At 38.2% G+C, this 18,441-nt stretch overlaps 1 protein-coding gene across 1 annotated transcript in view; it reads left to right on the forward strand.

Annotated features, from left to right (window-relative positions):
- LOC308687844 (uncharacterized protein) overlaps positions 1-18,441 on the forward strand; it is a 53,240-nt gene that overhangs the window by 25,083 nt on the left and 9,716 nt on the right. The window contains exons 7-9 of the mRNA XM_081360673.1: positions 1,636-1,809; positions 3,524-3,697; positions 6,487-6,648. Coding sequence (XP_081216799.1) covers positions 1,636-1,809; positions 3,524-3,697; positions 6,487-6,648 — 510 coding nt within the window. The remainder of the gene's footprint in view (positions 1-1,635; positions 1,810-3,523; positions 3,698-6,486; positions 6,649-18,441) is intronic.

The following is an 18,441-nucleotide window of genomic DNA, read 5'->3' on the forward strand; positions in this document are numbered from 1 at the left end:
CGCCTAGTGTTTTTTCTTCAAAATGATATGAAAATCATCCTGCCTAATCATCCACAAAAAAACGATACATTGATTTTAGTTTTGTGAAACACTTTTAGTTTGGAAAGCCAATATGCGGATGGGGCGTAAACGCTCCAACAGCATCATGCATATGTAGTAGTTCACACCTGATGAGACAATGTCCCTGCATACTTAATGAGCCATTCATTCAGCTGACGTGTCACCTATAGCTAACTTAAATATACAAGCTTCATAAAAATTATCATTCTAGGAGAAAATTTCAGATGGCATTTAGAGGCTTTTGCATCTGAACTCTTCATATATACACACACACATATATATATTCATGCACATACATACTTTATAATCTTTTCAAAACTAGTCAACGTCTTTCAAAACTAAAGTATACATTTTATCATACGTATTTCAAAGTAAAGGATTCATTAGTTAGTTGATGACTTTATTTTTGACAAAACACATACAGTATATATTCCTCATCTCAGTATAGCAATAGAGTTTGCTAAAAGCTGTTCATTCAATACAGCAGTATTTGAAAATCGATCATATTTTGTAAAATTACATTTATATTTGCATTTATGTCAAAACCTAGACACTTTTAAACATCAAAAGGACATTTATTAATATGTATTCGTGTCAAAATGACAAATAAACAGAGTTTCCTATTCAATTTTGCATGGAAACGCTTCCAAGACACTTGCGTGTCGCGTGAAAAATAGGCGTCGGTTCTATTTCTAGAATGCACACATTTTCCACGCGGCTCGTGCCGCGCCTGAGACGCGCGTCTCACACAGGCAGTGTGCAAACTCTAAACTGTTAACATGGATGGGAGCCGAAATAAAAACGGACACGCCATGCAGCTGAGACGCTTACGCCACGCATCCAGTGTTTCACCGTCCTTATCCAGCGGATGTGGCCGTTTCACAGGTTTGTATGGATCGCCTCACAATTGCGTTTGAATAGCGCGGTCTCCGTAGGCGGAGTCACATTAAAACTTAATTAGCTGAGATGAGAACGACTGACATCTCTCTCTTTACATACATATTATATAAACTGTGAATATTTGTTTTTTATAAAAATTACTTCATTTGAAAGAAGATAATTCAAGCTTCATGCCTGTGTGACTGTATGCCTGTTTGACTGAGTATTCGCTGAGTTACAGTTCATTTTCGGACGCGTTTCAGAATTGACTTCACTGACGGAGAGTAGGCAGAACTCGCATCATGTTTATTTTTCTTTATTTGGCGAAAAGCACAACACTTTGTTTTTATTATGAGCATACACAAAAAAAATACACACTAAACAGGATCGATTGATGTATAACACAAGCATATAAGATAAAAATTAATATTTTTTTGTTTATTATTTTTTTTGCACTCATACCAAAAAAAACGAGCCTATCGCGCCGGCGCGATAGCCGACCTCAGGGGGTTAAATAAATAGATTTTTTTGGAGAGAATGATTTCCCTAGAAGTATATCAGGGCCTTTACATTCATGTTCTTTGCAGACCCTTTCTCAAAAACATGAGACAATGCATACAGTGCCCTAAAACACCAGTCTGTATTAATAATATTGTTTTTGTAATGATTTGTTTCTTAATTCTCCCCCCTATTTAGGTTGGCACACTGCAAGCTCACCAATCAGTGCTGTGAAATTGTGTCTTCAGTTCTGCAGTCATCAAACTCCTCCCTGAGAGAGCTGGACCTGAGTAACAATGACCTGCAGGATTCAGGAGTGAATCTGCTCTGTGCTGGACTGAATAGTCTAAACTGTCAACTCAACATACTGAGGTACTTGAGGGTCTGTGAAAATTAACCACACAAGGACATATAGTGGCAAACTTATTCTAAAAAGCTTTATTTTTTCACATCAATCTATACTCCAAATGTCATTATGCATATGTAATTAAATGCCTTTCTGTGTGGAGTTTGCATTTTCTCTCTGTGTTGGTGTGGGTTTCCTCCTTGCACTCCGGTTTTCCCCACAATCCAATTAGTGAATCGGAGACAGTAAATTGTCCATAGGTGTGAATATACGTGTCTGTGTGTGAGCCCTGTGGTGGACTGGACATCTGTCCAGGGTGTCCCTTGTCTGTGGCCTGAGACGGTCCCCATCCAACCTCACAGAGCATGAGAGGACCTGCAAAGAAGAATGGGAGAAAATCCACAAATCCAGAACCGCATCATACCCAAAAAGACTTTAATCTGTAATCTGCACCAGATTAGGTGCTTTAAATGAGTATTGAGTTAAGGCTTTGTGTACTTATGCAAAGTAAATATTTCAGTATCACAAATCTGTTTATTTTATTTTATTTATTTATTTATTTATTTTTTTGGGCTTTGTCATTATATAGTGTAGATTGATGTCGAAAAAAATAACATTAAACACTACAGGCAGCATAAGGTTGCAACATGAAAAATAAATAAATAAATAAATAAATAAATAAGGGGCGTGAATATTTTTCCAAATTGGCAGCAATGGCTATATAATCTATTTAGGCTTATGATGCTTTAAGTTAAATTGTGTTACTTTTGCTCATTTTAATTAATTAAACAACAAGAGGCAAAACATATTTTTTTTTGAGTGTATGTTTGTTGAATGATGTCAATTGTGATTTTCACTTTGATGCAACATAATGAGTATAATAACCCCCAAATCTAAATTTCTCATCAAAGGAAAATCTGCCAATTACAAGGAGCAGGCAAACACAAACCTTGTCTCCTTCTTTGTTATTCAGAGCAGATTTTCTGTAGCGGACTCGAGTCATGACTATACTGCCCTCTATAGGTCTGGTGCAGTCATAGTGCACATGTGTCGAATGTGTCCATCCTGAGCATTATTGGAAATTATATATTGGGCCAATGTAACTCAGTTAAGTTAAAACAGCATTCCCTTGTTTTATGTTAAATAAACCTGATTGAATTGGGTTACAACAACAAAATTAAAATTTATAGGCTGAATCAGTTAGAAATACCTCCTTAAAGCAACAACTGCACATTCACTTTTTTATAGTGCATGTTTATGTACAAAAAGCATGTTTTCTAATGTAAAAATAAATAACTTGCTCATCATAAATTATATCCTCGGATGTTTTGAGGTCCCTCAAAATGAAACCGAAACCACAGTTTCGTTCTTTTTCTGAGGTAGATTCTTCCAGGATTATTTCTCACCGCATCCCAAATTTCCAAGTTACTGTAGAAAACCCTGTTACTACCAACAGACGTATTTGCACAGGTTCACTGCTTATGTATTTTTTTGTATGTGTGAAAGAGAACCAAAAATAAAAAAAAAGTAGTGATCTCTGAAATTGTTATTGATTTAAATAAATAGATTTTTTTGGAGAGAATGATTTCCCTAGATGTATATCAGGGCCTTTACATTCATGTTCTTTGCAGACCCTTTCTCAAAAACATGAGACAATGCATACAGTGCCCTAAAACACCAGTCTGTATTAATAATATTGTTTTTGTAATGATTTGTTTCTTAATTCTCCCACCTATTTAGGTTGGCACACTGCAAGCTCACAAATCAGTGCTGTGAAATTGTCTCTTCAGTTCTGCAGTCATCAAACTCCTCCCTGAGAGAGCTGGACCTGAGTAACAATGGCCTGCAGGATTCAGGAGTGAAGCTGCTCTGTGCTGGACTGAATAGTCTAAACTGTCAACTCAACATACTGAGGTACTTGAGGGTCTGTGAAAAATAACCACACAAGGACATATAGTGGCAAACTTATTCTGAAAAGCTTTATTTTTTCACATCAATCTATACTCCAAATGTCATTATGCATATGTAATTAAATGCCTTTCTGTGTGGAGTTTGCATTTTCTCTCTGTGTTGGTGTGGGTTTCCTCCTTGCACTCCGGTTTTCCCCACAATCCAATAAGTGAATCGGAGACAGTAAATTGTCCATAGATGTGAATATATGTGTCTGTGTGTGAGCCCTGTGGTGGACTGGCCATCTGTCCAGGGTGTCCCTTGTCTGTGGCCTGAGACGGTCCCCCCCAAAAAAACAATTTAAATCAATAATTAAATAACTTGTTTTAAATTAAATTGTTCGGGTGCCAGACAGGAGTAGGCCAGTTAAAATAAACCCAGGATAGCACAAGTAAACAACCTGTTACATACAACAAAACATAATGTTCATAAATTCTGACTTTTTCTTTCTTTCAACACAACATTGGACACAAATGAAAGTAAACTTTTTACAGTTTCGAATGATGTGTTGCTGTATAACCGTATTACCATAAATTACATAAATTTGTCTTTTAATTTGTTTACTGCTATGTGAAAAAAATAGTGGTGGGCATAGATTAATTTTTTTCATCTAGATTAATCTTACTGCAATCTTGGAATTAATCTAGATTAAAATGGCTCATTTGAATTCTGACGAAGGCATTCAGAATAGGCTATGTGTGCTACCCAAATAATGACTAAAGGGCACGTGTTTCTTGTGAAGAAATGCCAGAGATTTTGTTTTATTTTATTAAAAATAACATAATAATGTAAAAACACAATGTGTTTTTTTTTTTACTTTGAGCAATGATGGAGCTATAATAGACTCTTCTTATGAGCATATAAAACAAAACAGCTCTTTGGAAAACATTAAATGTAGCCTAATATTGTAGTAGTTATAAACAAAGGTCTATTTTTAGTTCAGATTAACATTAGAGGGCACCAATTTTATTCATAATGTCAAAATAAAACCAACGTAATGTTACTTGAAAGCATTATAGCCTACTATTCCTGCCAAACTTCCATGGTTGCAGTTAGAGTTACTACAGTAAATCCATGGTAAATGTTTCAGATCTGTGGACACTGGATAGTTCATTCATGGCATAATGTTTCTTCCTGGCTTCCACGCACTGTTTGATCCGTTAATAACGGAGAAATGTGAATGTTTCTCACTAGATCTCGCAGCAATGTTATTACTTAAAGGGTACATAACATGCACAGTTTCACCTAATCTCATGTTAATCTTGAGTACCTATAGAGTAGTAGTGCATCCTTAATATCTCCAAAAAGTGTTTAGTTTTATTATATTTATAAAAGAAAAATACAGCTTTCCGATTCTCTCCGGAAAAAGCCGAGCTCCTGGAGGCGGAGCTATAGAGTCAAGCGGTAGCTTTCCAGCAAAAGACAGAAATCCGATCCAGTTGTACTTACATGAATGGGGTCTTTTATCACTGGGACCGCTCCACGTTTTAATAGCAAACGATTTGCAAATCCAGCGTTGACCTGGGCCTTGTTAATAAAACATTCGTCACTGAAATGACCACACACAACCGCACTTCCTACACTCCGTTGCTGCCCCGGAAAAACAAACTGCATCCACTGTTCCTGTAACACTGGGTTCTTTGGAAAGCTGAACACGGTAAGCTTTCCCTCAAATCCAAATACACACTTTTTTGGAGACATTCTTGAACAAATCCTATGCAGCGCTGGCTGCCGATGATTTCCTTTTGAAGCGCGTTGATGTGCGCGGTCTCGCTCTCCTCTGGTCGACGTGTGCGCGGGCGCGCTTTTCCGAGAGAAATGCTCATATAAGGAGTTCCACTCTGATCTACGTCATTAGATCCACTATCGAAAAAAAACAGCCGAAACTTGTACCAACCCGGAAGTAAGATTTTCGGCACAGAAATTCTCCGTTATTTGTCCAAAATATTTTTTTTAAACTTTGCCCATGTTTAGCACGAGAATCCATCTCTTTAACACTGTAAACAACTCTGAATACATGAAACACCATTGTACCCCCCCTTTAAGTAGCGAATTCAAATTATTTCTTTACTGGACCTCTTAGCGCTGTGTAGTAACATTGTCGCTTGATCAAGATCGGCTCGCGCTGCTTTGGTCCAAACTGATAAACAACGGTCCGTCAACCACACGATAACAATAGCTCAGTTTTGTTCCGCTTACATTACGTTTGCCATTTGATGTCGAGAATGTTGACCTGCCTACATTTGAAATAACGAAATTTTGGTCTGCAGGAAAAATGGTCCAACGAACCGTTCGGTTTGAAAATGCGTACCGAACACCGAACCGAATTCGGCTAGGTATACATCCGCACTAAAATATCAAGGTGAAAGTCATCATAGCTTGCGTAGTATAGACCCAGCTCCCAACCCAACTTTGAGAATAGATTAACGGCGATATTTTTTTTATCACCCGATAAGAGTCTTACATTAACGCAGCACGTTAACGCCGATAACGGCCCACCGCTAGAAAAAATTCACCAAAAGGCGCCGGTATGTCTGTCGACCCTAGAGGGTTAATTCTTTTAGATTTTATGGGTAAAAATAAAGTTTTTTTATTTTGAAATTATAACTTACAATTAAATCCTTAAGATAATTTGTGGCTGAGTTTTGCACATTTTACAACTCATTTTACATTTTACAAGTTATTTCATTTAAATCAATCAGAGGCCACTAGTAGATGAAACACACTAAGATGGTCACTTATTGTTGTTATAGATTATCTCAGTGTTTGGTGACAGAGGAAGGTTGTGCTGCTCTGGCATCAGCTCTGAGCTCAATCCCTTCACACCTGAGAGAGCTGGATCTGAGCTACAATCACCCAGGAGAATCAGGACTGAAGCTGCTCTCTGATACTCTCAACCATCTGGACAAACTCAAGTATGTTAAGTAATATAACAATAATCCTGTCTAGTGTGATTGGTTTTATTTTTTTTAAAGGGTTAGTTTACCAAAAAATGTAAATTCTGTTATTATTTACTCACCCTCATATCATTCCAAACCTGTAAGACTTTCATTCATTTTTATAACAGAATTGAAGACATTTTTAATAAAATCTGAGATATTTCTGTCCCTCCATTAACAGTGCTACCACTTTAACGCTTCAAAAAGTTCATAAAGAGATTGTGAAAACTGATCTATTTGAATTTAGTTTAATCCAAATTTTCTGAAGAGACATGATCACTTTATATGATTAACAGATTTAACTGACTCTTTTATTCACATATAAAATTCATCAACGCACACATCAGTTATGTTAAACGGAAGCTTAGACATGCTTGCTTGATGTGTGAGAATGTGTGAGAGTTATTCTCGTGTTACGCACACTGTTAACCCTTGCTGTAAAAAAAGGCCAAATTCAGACAATTTCATACCATTTTCCATTAAAACAGTAATATACCGTAGAAAACAAAAATAGCATACAGGAATATACTGTGAATTAACAGCGCTCAAAATCGACACTCGGAGGCTGTTTTCCCAATCACACCCTAAACCTTCAATCATTATTACCTACATTATTTCACTGATATAGTCCACTTGACAGAGTGAATAAAAAGAAGTGAGTGAATTCAGACACTGATGAACACCTGATAAGCAGAATCACTGAAGGACAGAGAAACAAGAACAGAAAAAAGAGAAACACAAGAACTACAACTGACTTCCAGCCACTGAGTGTGAAACCAGTTTACAAACCAGTTTACAATTATTTCTTTCAGACATGTACAAAAGTTCTTGTTGAGAATTAACAGATATTTAGTTGTTGATGTTTTATTGAATATAATAAAGTTTGTAGTCACCATGATGTAGATCAGTATTTGCTGGACATCTGATTCAGTGTTCTCTTTCTGTGTATAAGCTTTGAATTTATGGGTGTTTAAGGCAAGACACGGCAGGCAAAAACATGTTTTTTTTTTTTACTGGTCAATTTTGAGATTTTTGGATATTTGTCTTCAATAACATGTCTTCTTTCAGACTTGTGGTGAAAAAAAGTCCGAAATACACATTTAGGTCTTTATTTTATTACACTTTGTCTGTTTGCATCTGTAGATTTCTCATAAATTCAACAAAAGTTTTAGCCTGGCTGCGCCCTCCTACGCACTTCCGCTCAATGTCATTTTCCTTCAGTACTACGTCTGGGACTGCTGTATATTCTTAGGTTTCCAGAAATCAATTTTTTGTAGGACCAATCAACAAACAGAGGGAGTGGCTGAGAACGATGACGTTGATGTAGTGCGTCAGTTTGAGTTGGAGTTCAGTAATGGCAGTGTATTACTTGTTACTTGCGTATTACAATTACTTGTTGAGTAATTATTCCTAGCTATTGCATGGATACTGGGACTAATTTCAACACCTAAATATGTGGCCTTTTGCGCCACTGGTATACGGGATTGGATATTTAATTTCTTCAGATCCGTATTCAACAACATTAAAATTGATTTGGAATAGTTAAGCTTGTAGCCAGAAAGTGTACCAAAGTGTTCTATAATTTTTAGAACATTCGGAAGGGATTGCTGTAAATCCGAAAGATTAATAAGTGTATCGTCCGCGTACAAAGAAACGGAGTGTAATGTGGACCCTATTTTAACTGGAGCTACTAAGGTGCTTTGACGTATGTATTGGGCTAATGGTTCGAGTGATAAATTAAAAATGGAAGGAGATGCTGGGCACCCCTGTCTGGAACCACAACAAATACTGAAAAGATCAGAAAGGTGCCCAGCTGTAACAACCCTTGCTGAGGGATTAGAATATAGTACTTGTATCATTTTAATAAAATTTGGGCCAAATTTGAATTTTTCTAGTACGTTCCACAAATATCTCCATTCCAGGCGATCAAACGCTTTTTTAGCATCAAGAAATAAAAATCCACAAGGTAGTTCTGTCTTTTTGGTTTCCGAGATAATATGTAGAAGCCACCGGACATTATCTGAAGCTAGCCGCCCTTTAAGAAAACCAGTCTGATCTAAATTTATTAACTTCCCAGTAACCCTATCAAGACGCATGGCAATAACTTTGGAATAAATTTTTATATCTGCATTAATTAAAGAAATAGGGCGATAGCTTGAACAATTCTGGGGGTCATTCCCTGCTTCCCTGCTTTCACAGAATCGAGTAGTTGATACTTCCTGTTGTCGAATGCGCATGCGTCGCGTCTGAACGCGTTGTTGTCTTTGGAGCTCTATCGATTTGATTTATAATTCTTGATTTTACTCTTTAAACTTACTTACAACAAACATTTTCTACTTTTCCTCACTGAGAAGCACTACTGCTCAAACCTCATAGTTACAACGCGGACTGTTGAGCAGACGTGTCTCAAGCCTTAGTGATTCTACGCTGGATACTCTTATAGGTTACTCCCGGGGATCACGGCTGAACGCGTCTTCTCAACACTCACTTACAAACATTTTTCACCTATCGTGCGTCTACTCTACACCCGTACCACTTAAAAGACGGATTATATCTAAGACGCTTGTCAGAAATTAGTATTAATTGATAGCATCACTGTTAGTGTCGTTGCTAACTTACTGTCCATCTGTTAAAATGGCGAATATATCAGATGCAAGTAGTCTACCTTTTGGTGCAGGTGAGGACACATTTGAGCTGCACGCGGTACAGTCTGAGCTGGAAGCTGTTGAGAAACAGATCCACGACCTTTTAGTGAGACAGGCCGAGCTGAGAGACCGGCGTTTAGCTCTTGAAACATCACGCGCTGATGCTCACAAATCAGAGATTAATGTTACTAACCGGCTGACTCCGACCTCGTCTACTCCGTGCGTTACTCGGCATCGGTTCCGAGCGCCAAGGTCGCGATCAGCCATGGTCTCGTTCACTCCGGCTCCAACACGCCACCACGAAGCCTGGATATTTCCGCAGCGGAAGACGCGAGTCAGGTCTAGACCAAGACCCTCTCCGACCCTCCCGGTTTTCGAGTTATCCACACAAAACCGCTTCTCCGCTCTTCGCGAAACAGAACGCGATGCTGTGATCATCGGTGATTCCATTGTTCGGCACGTCCATGCTACATCAGGTAAAAATAAGGTGCACAGTCACTGCTTTCCTGGTGCTCGTGTTTCTGAAATCGCTGCTCGCGTTCCCGAGATTCTGAACGATAACGAGCGCGTCGGAACTTTGGTATTGCACGCGGGAGTGAACGACATCAGGCTGTGCCAAACGGAAGTTCTGAAGAAAGACTTCAGGAATCTGATCGATACGGTACGCAGCACATCGCCTGATATAACGATCATTGTGTCAGGACCGCTTCCCACGTACCGTCTAGGACATGACAAGTTTAGTAGATTATTCGCGCTAAATGAATGGTTAACGTCATGGTGCAATGAGCAGAAACTGCTCTTTGTAAATAATTGGAATCTGTTTTGGGAGCGTCCTAGGCTATACCGTGCTGATGGCTTACACCCAAACAGATTCGGATCGGATCTTCTGTCAGATAACATCTCCAAAACGTTAAATACCTTTTGACTAGTAACCAAAAGTCCAAATCATAGTCTCTGCTGCACCAAATTAACTGATATAAATACTAGTGTAGAACATTGCATAGAAACTGTGTCTATTCCTCGTTTAGTGCGATCAAATAATAAATCTACTGCAGGATCTAGGAAAAATCTAATTGTTATTAAAACAGAAAATGTTGCTATTAGTAAACAAAAACAATTTCTAAAGCTAGGTCTTTTAAACATTAGATCACTCACACCTAAGGCAGTTATTGTAAATGAAATAGTCACAGATAATAGCATAGATGTACTTTGCCTTACTGAAACCTGGCTTAAACCAAATGATTATTTCGGTCTAAATGAGTCTACTCCATCAGGATACTCCTATAAGCACGAGCCCCGTCTGATTGGTCGTGGCGGCGGTATTGCAACTATCTATAGAGATATTCTCAATGTTACTCAGAAAACGGGTTATAAGTTTATTTCATTTGAAGTACTTGTACTAAATGTTACGCTCTTAGATGATAGAAAAACATCCCTATTATCTTTAGCCTTGGCTACCGTATATAGACCACCAGGGCCTTACGCTGATTTCCTAAAAGAATTTGCAAATTTTCTCTCAGATCTATTGGTCAATGTCGATAAAATATTAATTGTTGGAGATTTTAACATACACGTAGATAATCAAAATGATACGTTAGGGGCTGCGTTTATAGACTTATTAAACTCCTTTGGGGTTAAGCAAAACGTTACCGGACCGACTCATCGTTTTAATCATACACTCGATTTAATTATATCACATGGAACCGATCCAACCGATATAGATATCATTCCGCAAAGTGATGATGTAACTGACCATTACATGGTAACTTGCATATTACGTACCCCGGTAATATATCATGCTGCGCCGCGTTATCGATTAGGCAGAACAATCCTTCCATCCACCATAGATAATTTTTCAAATTGCTTATCGGATCTGTCTCAGCTGCTGCCTGAACCTAAACAAACAGATGAACTAGACGAACTAACCAGCACTATGAGCACCGTTCTCTCTGGAAAATGGGATATTGTTGCACCTATGAGACTAAAAAAGGTCAGAGAGAAAATTAAAGCACCATGGTACAACAATACTACTCGTGTTCTAAAGAGAGAAACCCGTAATTTAGAGCGTAAATGGAAACAAACTAATTTAGAGGTTTTTAGAATCGCTTGGAAAGACAGTACGTCACGCTATAAAAAGGCCCTAAAAGCGGCCAGGGCTGAGCATCTCCGCAAACTAATAGAAAATAACCAAAACAATCCTAGGTTCTTATTTAACACCGTGGCTAGACTAACAAATAAACAAGCGTCACCTGAACAAAATATTCCGTTACAGTTTAGTAGTAATGATTTCATGAATTTTTTCACTGAGAAAATAGAAAACATCAGATCCACAATTGTAAACGTTCAATCTTCAATCGCGCCTTATAATTCAGCCTCGATTATCACCCCGCAAGAACAATTACAGTGCTTTACAACTATAGAACAAAAAGAGTTAAATAAATTTATCATTTCCTCTAAAACAACAACATGTTTATTAGATCCCATACCAACTAAACTATTGAAAGAAGTGTTACCTATAGTGGAAGAGCCTCTCCTCAATATTATTAACTCGTCTTTATCTTTAGGTCATGTTCCAAGAACATTTAAATTGGCAGTTATAAAACCACTAATTAAGAAACCACAATTAGACCCAAATAACCTAGCAAATTATAGACCCATTTCAAATCTTCCTTTTATGTCCAAAATATTAGAAAAAGTTGTGTCTGCCCAACTGGGCTCTTTCTTGCAAGAAAATGACACCTATGAAAAGTTTCAGTCTGGGTTCAGGCCGCATCATAGCACTGAAACTGCGCTCGTTAAAATCACAAATGATTTACTTATAGCTTCTGACCAAGGCTGTATCTCAATACTAGTTTTACTTGATCTTAGTGCTGCGTTCGATACTATAGATCACACAATACTCTTAGATCGGCTACAAAACTATACCGGTGTTCAAGGACAAGCATTAAGCTGGTTCAGATCATACCTATCTGACCGCTACCATTTTGTCTATTTAAACGGAGAAAAATCGATCATAACTCCAGTAAACTATGGAGTGCCGCAAGGATCTGTGTTAGGCCCTCTATTATTCTCAATATATATGCTGCCACTTGGAAATATTATAAGGAAACATGGAATTAGTTTCCATTGTTATGCTGATGACACTCAACTATATATTTCATCACGGCCGGATGAAAACGCTAAATTATCCAAATTGACAGAGTGTGTTAAAGATATAAAAGATTGGATGACGCACAATTTTCTTTTATTAAATCCAGATAAGACAGAGGTAATACTTATCGGTTCAAAAAACCGCCCACAAAACCTCCTTCAATACAACTTTAACATAGTAGGGTGTCCTGTTACTTTATCCTCTACAGTAAAAGACCTGGGTGTTATATTAGATTGTAACTTGTCTTTTGAAAATCATATTTCATATGTTACAAAAACAGCCTTTTTTCACCTTAGAAATATTGCTAAATTACGTAACATGCTATCTGTTTCTGATGCAGAAAAGCTAGTTCATGCATTCATGACCTCGAGACTAGATTACTGTAATGCTTTATTAGCTGGTTGTCCTGCATCCTCAATAAACAAGCTACAGTTAGTCCAAAATGCCGCCGCTAGAGTTCTTACTAGATCAAGAAAGTTTGACCATATAACACCAATTTTATCATCACTACATTGGTTACCTATAAAGTTCCGTATTAATTACAAGGTATTGCTACTGACTTATAAAGCCCTAAACGGCTTAGCTCCAGTTTATTTAACGGATCTTCTATCGCCCTATAATCCATCGCGCTCTTTAAGATCACTAAATTCGAGGCTTCTGGTCATACCTAGGATATCCAGATCCACCAAAGGAGGGAGAGCATTTTCACATTTAGCACCAAAACTCTGGAATAGCCTTCCTGATACTGTTCGTTGCTCAGATTCGCTCTCCCAGTTTAAAACTAGATTAAAGATGCATCTCTTCAGCCAGGCATTCATATAATATTTTAATCTTACAGTTAAATCCGGTCTCTACTTCATAAACGCCAGAGGAGAACTGGCCCCCGACTGAGCCTGGGTTCTCCCAAGGTTTTTTTTTTCTCCATTAGGTCACCTAATGGAGTTTTTCGGTTCCTTGCCACTGTTGCCTTTGGCTTGCTCAGTTGGGGATACTTAATTTGATTAATCGATTCAACAGTGCTATTGATCTGCATTACCAAACGTGGATGTTTTACACCAGAAACATACACTGATGTACTATTTTATTTAATACTGTGAAGCTGCTTTGATACAATCTGTATTGTGAAAAGCGCTATATAAATAAAGTTGACTTGACTTGACTTGACTTTATAGAGTACCGAAACAAGTGCTGTGTTGAGATCCCTGTGGAAAAAGCCCTTTTCTATAGCTGAATTAATAGTATCTAGCCAAATAGGTCCTATAATATCCCATAATTCCAGATACAGCTCCACAGGTAACCCGTCAATTCCTGGTGAGCACCCCCTATTGGTTAATTTAACCGCTGTATGTAATTCCTCTAGCGTTATGGGGATATCCAAGTCCTTGGATTCATTGTCCGATAACTCAGATAAATTCAGGTTGTCAAAGAATGAATCAAATAAGTCCTGCGAGGATCGTTCGTCCGAAGAGTAGAGGTTCTCAAAAAATGATTTAAATGAATTATTAATGTCGGCTGTTTTGGTGACCAATCCGTTCACTGGACAATTTATAGAAGGAATATTAAATTGGTTTTCTTGTTGTTTTAATGTTAATGCAAGGAGACGGCTTGGTTTACTACTATCAGTGTAATATTTATGTTTGGTGATATGCATCATGAATTCATCCCGTTGCCTCAGTATATTATCTAGTTCTGCCCTCACAGCCCTAAGCTTTGTTGCTACCTGATTACTATAGTTGTCCTTAAGCTCACTCTCTAATTTGCAGCAAGCCTGTTCCATTTGAGTAATCTTTTGTGTTCTGCTCCGTTTAAGATAAGATGAAAAACTAATTGCATTTTGGCGCAGAAAGCCTTTGATTGCTGACCAAACAATCGCTTTGTCTGAAACTGAGTCTTTGTTGATATTAATAAATTCCACTAGTTTGGGCTTAACTTGTGCAAGGTATTTTTCATTTCTCAACAGAGTTGTATTAAATCTCCACCTAGACGATTTACCTTGTAAAAAGTCAAAATTAAATAAAGTCATAATTGCATTATGGTCAGAGATAATACGAGGTAAGAAAACCATCTTATCTACAGTTGCAATCAAGTCTGGTGTGGATAACATGTAATCTATTCTTGAGAACATCTTATGATAGGGGGAAAAATAAGTATAATCTCTGGCTGTAGGGTTCTGAAGCCTCCATATATCAACCAAGTTTATATCTTTGACAAAGTTCTTTAAAGCCTCAGAAGATAAAGCTTGTGCACGTGTAATGGATGGATTAGATCTATCGAAATTGCAATCAAAGAACGTATTCATATCCGATCCTATAATAAGTGAATAATTAGACAAACTTAGCAACTCTTTAGTCATCCAAGGAAAATAGGATGAGTCAAAAATCGTGGGGGCATAAATGCTTATAAAAGCTATTTTTTTACTCTGAATAGAGACCCCGCAGTAGGCCAATCTCCCTGAGTTGTTAGAGTTAACCTTCTCAATAACCAAATTAAGTTTGCGTTTCATTAATACCATAACTCCTTTAGTCTTAGAGCCATCCCCCGAGGACGCCACCACTTTATAATGTTTATTCTGCATGCGATGGACACAAGCTGGTTGTAAATGAGTTTCAGATAGGAGAGCCACATCAACATTTTTCCTTCTCAGGAAATCTAGGACTTTTGTTCGCTTATACGGTGAATTTAAACCTCTAACATTGAGGGACAATACAATGTAATTAGTCATCCTGATAACCTCTAACCAAAATGCATTGTAATCCTGATATAAAATAAAGAATACAATTATTCTGTGTGAACCCCAAACCCCCCACCCCCTTGTGATAAACACTTGACTTCCTTGGTTATATCCTCAACTTATCTACTCTCCCTGGGAGAGCTATCCGAGCATTAAATCTTAACATATAATGCCAAAATCAATATAATCCAGTAATATATGGTGGGAGCGATATAATATAAACACATACCTAAAAAAAAAAAAAAAAAAAAAAAAAAAAAAAATTTACAATGAAATTAAGATATGTTATCAATAATATTAAACCAGAATAATGTTGCGCTTTAAAGTGCCTCTTCAAATTGAAAAATAGGGTAAAATACAAATGAGAACACATTGGCATGTGGCGTCCCACTAAGTGTGTAACTAAACACATTGATTATGATTAAATCAGTTCTGAGAGAGGGGCACTTGCAGAGTTCGGCTATCTGCACTCTGCCCCCAGAAGCGACAAGAGACATTCAAAATTCACATTTCAACTGAGTGTAGTCCCCTAGATTAAAGTCATTAAAGTCATTGTAATAAGGACCCCCTGTGGACGATATCAATCCTGTCATTTGTAAATGTGTACCTCCTGTCCAGTCATCACCAACTCAGTCCTTTTTTGAGCCGAGGTGTTGATTGTAGAAAGTTTCAGCAGTCTCTGCAGAGCTGAATGAATGCCGAGATCCCTCAAAGTACACCACCAGCGTTGCAGGGTATCGTAGGCTGAACTTAACCCCCTTCTCATAAAACTGTGATTTTACCTTCTTGTAGGCGCTGCGCTTGGCCGCCAGCCGAGCACTCAGATCCGGGAAGATAAATATTTTCCTGCCCTCGTAAAAGAGCTGACGCTTTTGTATAGCCAGTTGCAGGACGCGCTCTCTCTCCTGAAAGCGGTGGAAGCAAAGGATGAACGGCTGCGGGTTTGCGTCAGGGCTCGGTTTAGGTATCGGCGCTCTGTGACATCTTTCCAGCTCCGGGGCTTTTGACAAGCTGTCATCATTCAACACTTTGACCAAGAGTTCAGACATGAACTTCAAAGGACACTTCCCCCGCTCGCTGTCCTCCGCGACGCCGATGACCCTGAGATTCGTACGCCTTTGCCTATTTTCATACCCGTCCAACATGTCCTTCAAACCGTTGTTTTCTTTCGTGAGGTCCCGCACAGAGGACTTCAGCTCCACCACGGATGATTCCAGTGTAGAGATCCGGTCACTGTGGTCTGTAAGCACGTCCTCCGCCTCATTGAAGCGAACTTCGTACGACTCCACTTGTTGTTTAACAGCTTCTAGTGTATTTTGAATCGGTGAGAGCGACATCTTTATCAATTTTGTCAGCTCGTCCGTGATGTTATTTCGGTTCTTTTCCAGTTCCTCCACCAACATGGCTAGCGTTAGTTGCTCAGCCACCATGGAACGCGTTGTTGTACGTCCCTCTTCAATGCTTTTGTTCGAAACCTTGTCCTTTCTGTTTTTATCTGACATCCCAAATAATAGTTCAGAAACGGAAAACCATCAGTGAAAGGTTATAGTCACTTTATAGGCGTAAATTTATAAATAAAACACCATTTGCTCGGGAGCTCTCCTCTACACGTTCGCTTTATCACGCCATCGACCGGAAGTGTCCATTAAACTACATTTAAACTGATATAATACAACTTGTGTGTGCAAACTCCAAAATCACATGAATGTGCAGCATTTTGTACAAATAGAGACATAGTTGTTAATACAAAACCTCGATTTTAAATTAATGTAGGCCAGAATTTGTGTGTGCAACAAGTAAGATGTGCATTTGTGGATCAGGTGACACGCGTGCATTCATTGACTCGTTTCTGAGTCGATCCTATTTGATTCATTTGGATTTTGAGACTTTCATTTCGCGGTTTCGCCTTGCACGATCCACACACAGATGTCTGAGAAAACCTGCTACCACTAGATGGCAGTATTCTGCTGAAACAGACAACGGCAGCGTAATCAAGCGTTCTTCCTCATTTAAGACGCTTAATGTGAGTGATATTGAAGCACCACATTTAGTACACAATATTGGCCTACCTTATTAATAAAGCATACTTTATAGAGGCAAACAAATTGCATCAGATTATGAACAACACTCATAGAAAAACATTATAAAACGCTTAACGTGTAATAGCGCGTTGCATGTTCAATAAGGTGTAGGCATGGCTACTGAGTTTAAATATCACCGTCATTACTGCATTGACGTTAAGCTTTTTTCTTTATAATATGCGCTATGGGAGGAAAACTATATAGCCTACAGATAAGAGCCTATGAACGCGACGCGCGGCGTTTCACGTTAATGGCATTTCCCTTCCTGAGCCTGTTAAAAAGAAAAAGCTTAACATGGCATAAGCTTGGCCATTTTTCCTGTTAAAAAAACGTGAAATTTCGCATTTGCGTTCATATTATAGGCTTAATTTTTATCTGACTACACATTGTATACATAGCCTAGTATACAATCTTTGGAATTTGAAAATGTCTGTTTTTAAATGTTAAAGACGATTTTCGCAGTACATTTGTTTTCCATTGACCCATAAGCCACTGTTATAGGCTATATGAGTTTTAACAATATGCAACTATTGTATATCGACATGAAATGTTAATTGAAAATCAACTGGCCCTACGTGTGTGTAGCTGCATATTTATACATGAGAATGATTTGACGCGCTAACCACAGCTCATGATGCACAAGGGAACGTCTGCCAATTCCACTAACTGCGTTAAAACGTATAATTTGTTTTAATTAAAATTACTTTTAGCCTAATATTTAAAAACAGACATTTTCAAATTCCAAAGCTCGTAGAAGGTTCCTGTAAGACTGACTTACAGGTGAATTTGCATTTACTATAATTTGAATGAATGACTGGACGTTTATATTTTTTGGACTGTGAGTGGAATTTGCAGATGGTCTCTTTAGAAAATGCGGTGAATATCAAAACCTAAAACTTGCTTCACCGAGCTCTCGGACCGGTTGCTCTCCCATACACACGCAAAGTTAAACGCAACTGCAGAATTTCATGTTAAGCTTTTTCTTTTTAACAGGCTCAGGAAGGAAAATGCCATTAACGTGAAACGCCGCGCGTCGCGCTCATATAGGCTCTTGTCTGTAGGTTATATAGTTTTCCTCCCATAGCGCATAAAGAAAAAGCTTAACGTCAATGCAGTAATGACGGTGATATTTAAACTCAGTAGCCATGCCTACACCTTATT

Source organism: Scardinius erythrophthalmus (genome assembly GCF_964197995.2).
Source record: "Scardinius erythrophthalmus genome assembly, chromosome: 1".
Classification (NCBI taxonomy): domain Eukaryota; kingdom Metazoa; phylum Chordata; class Actinopteri; order Cypriniformes; family Leuciscidae; genus Scardinius; species Scardinius erythrophthalmus.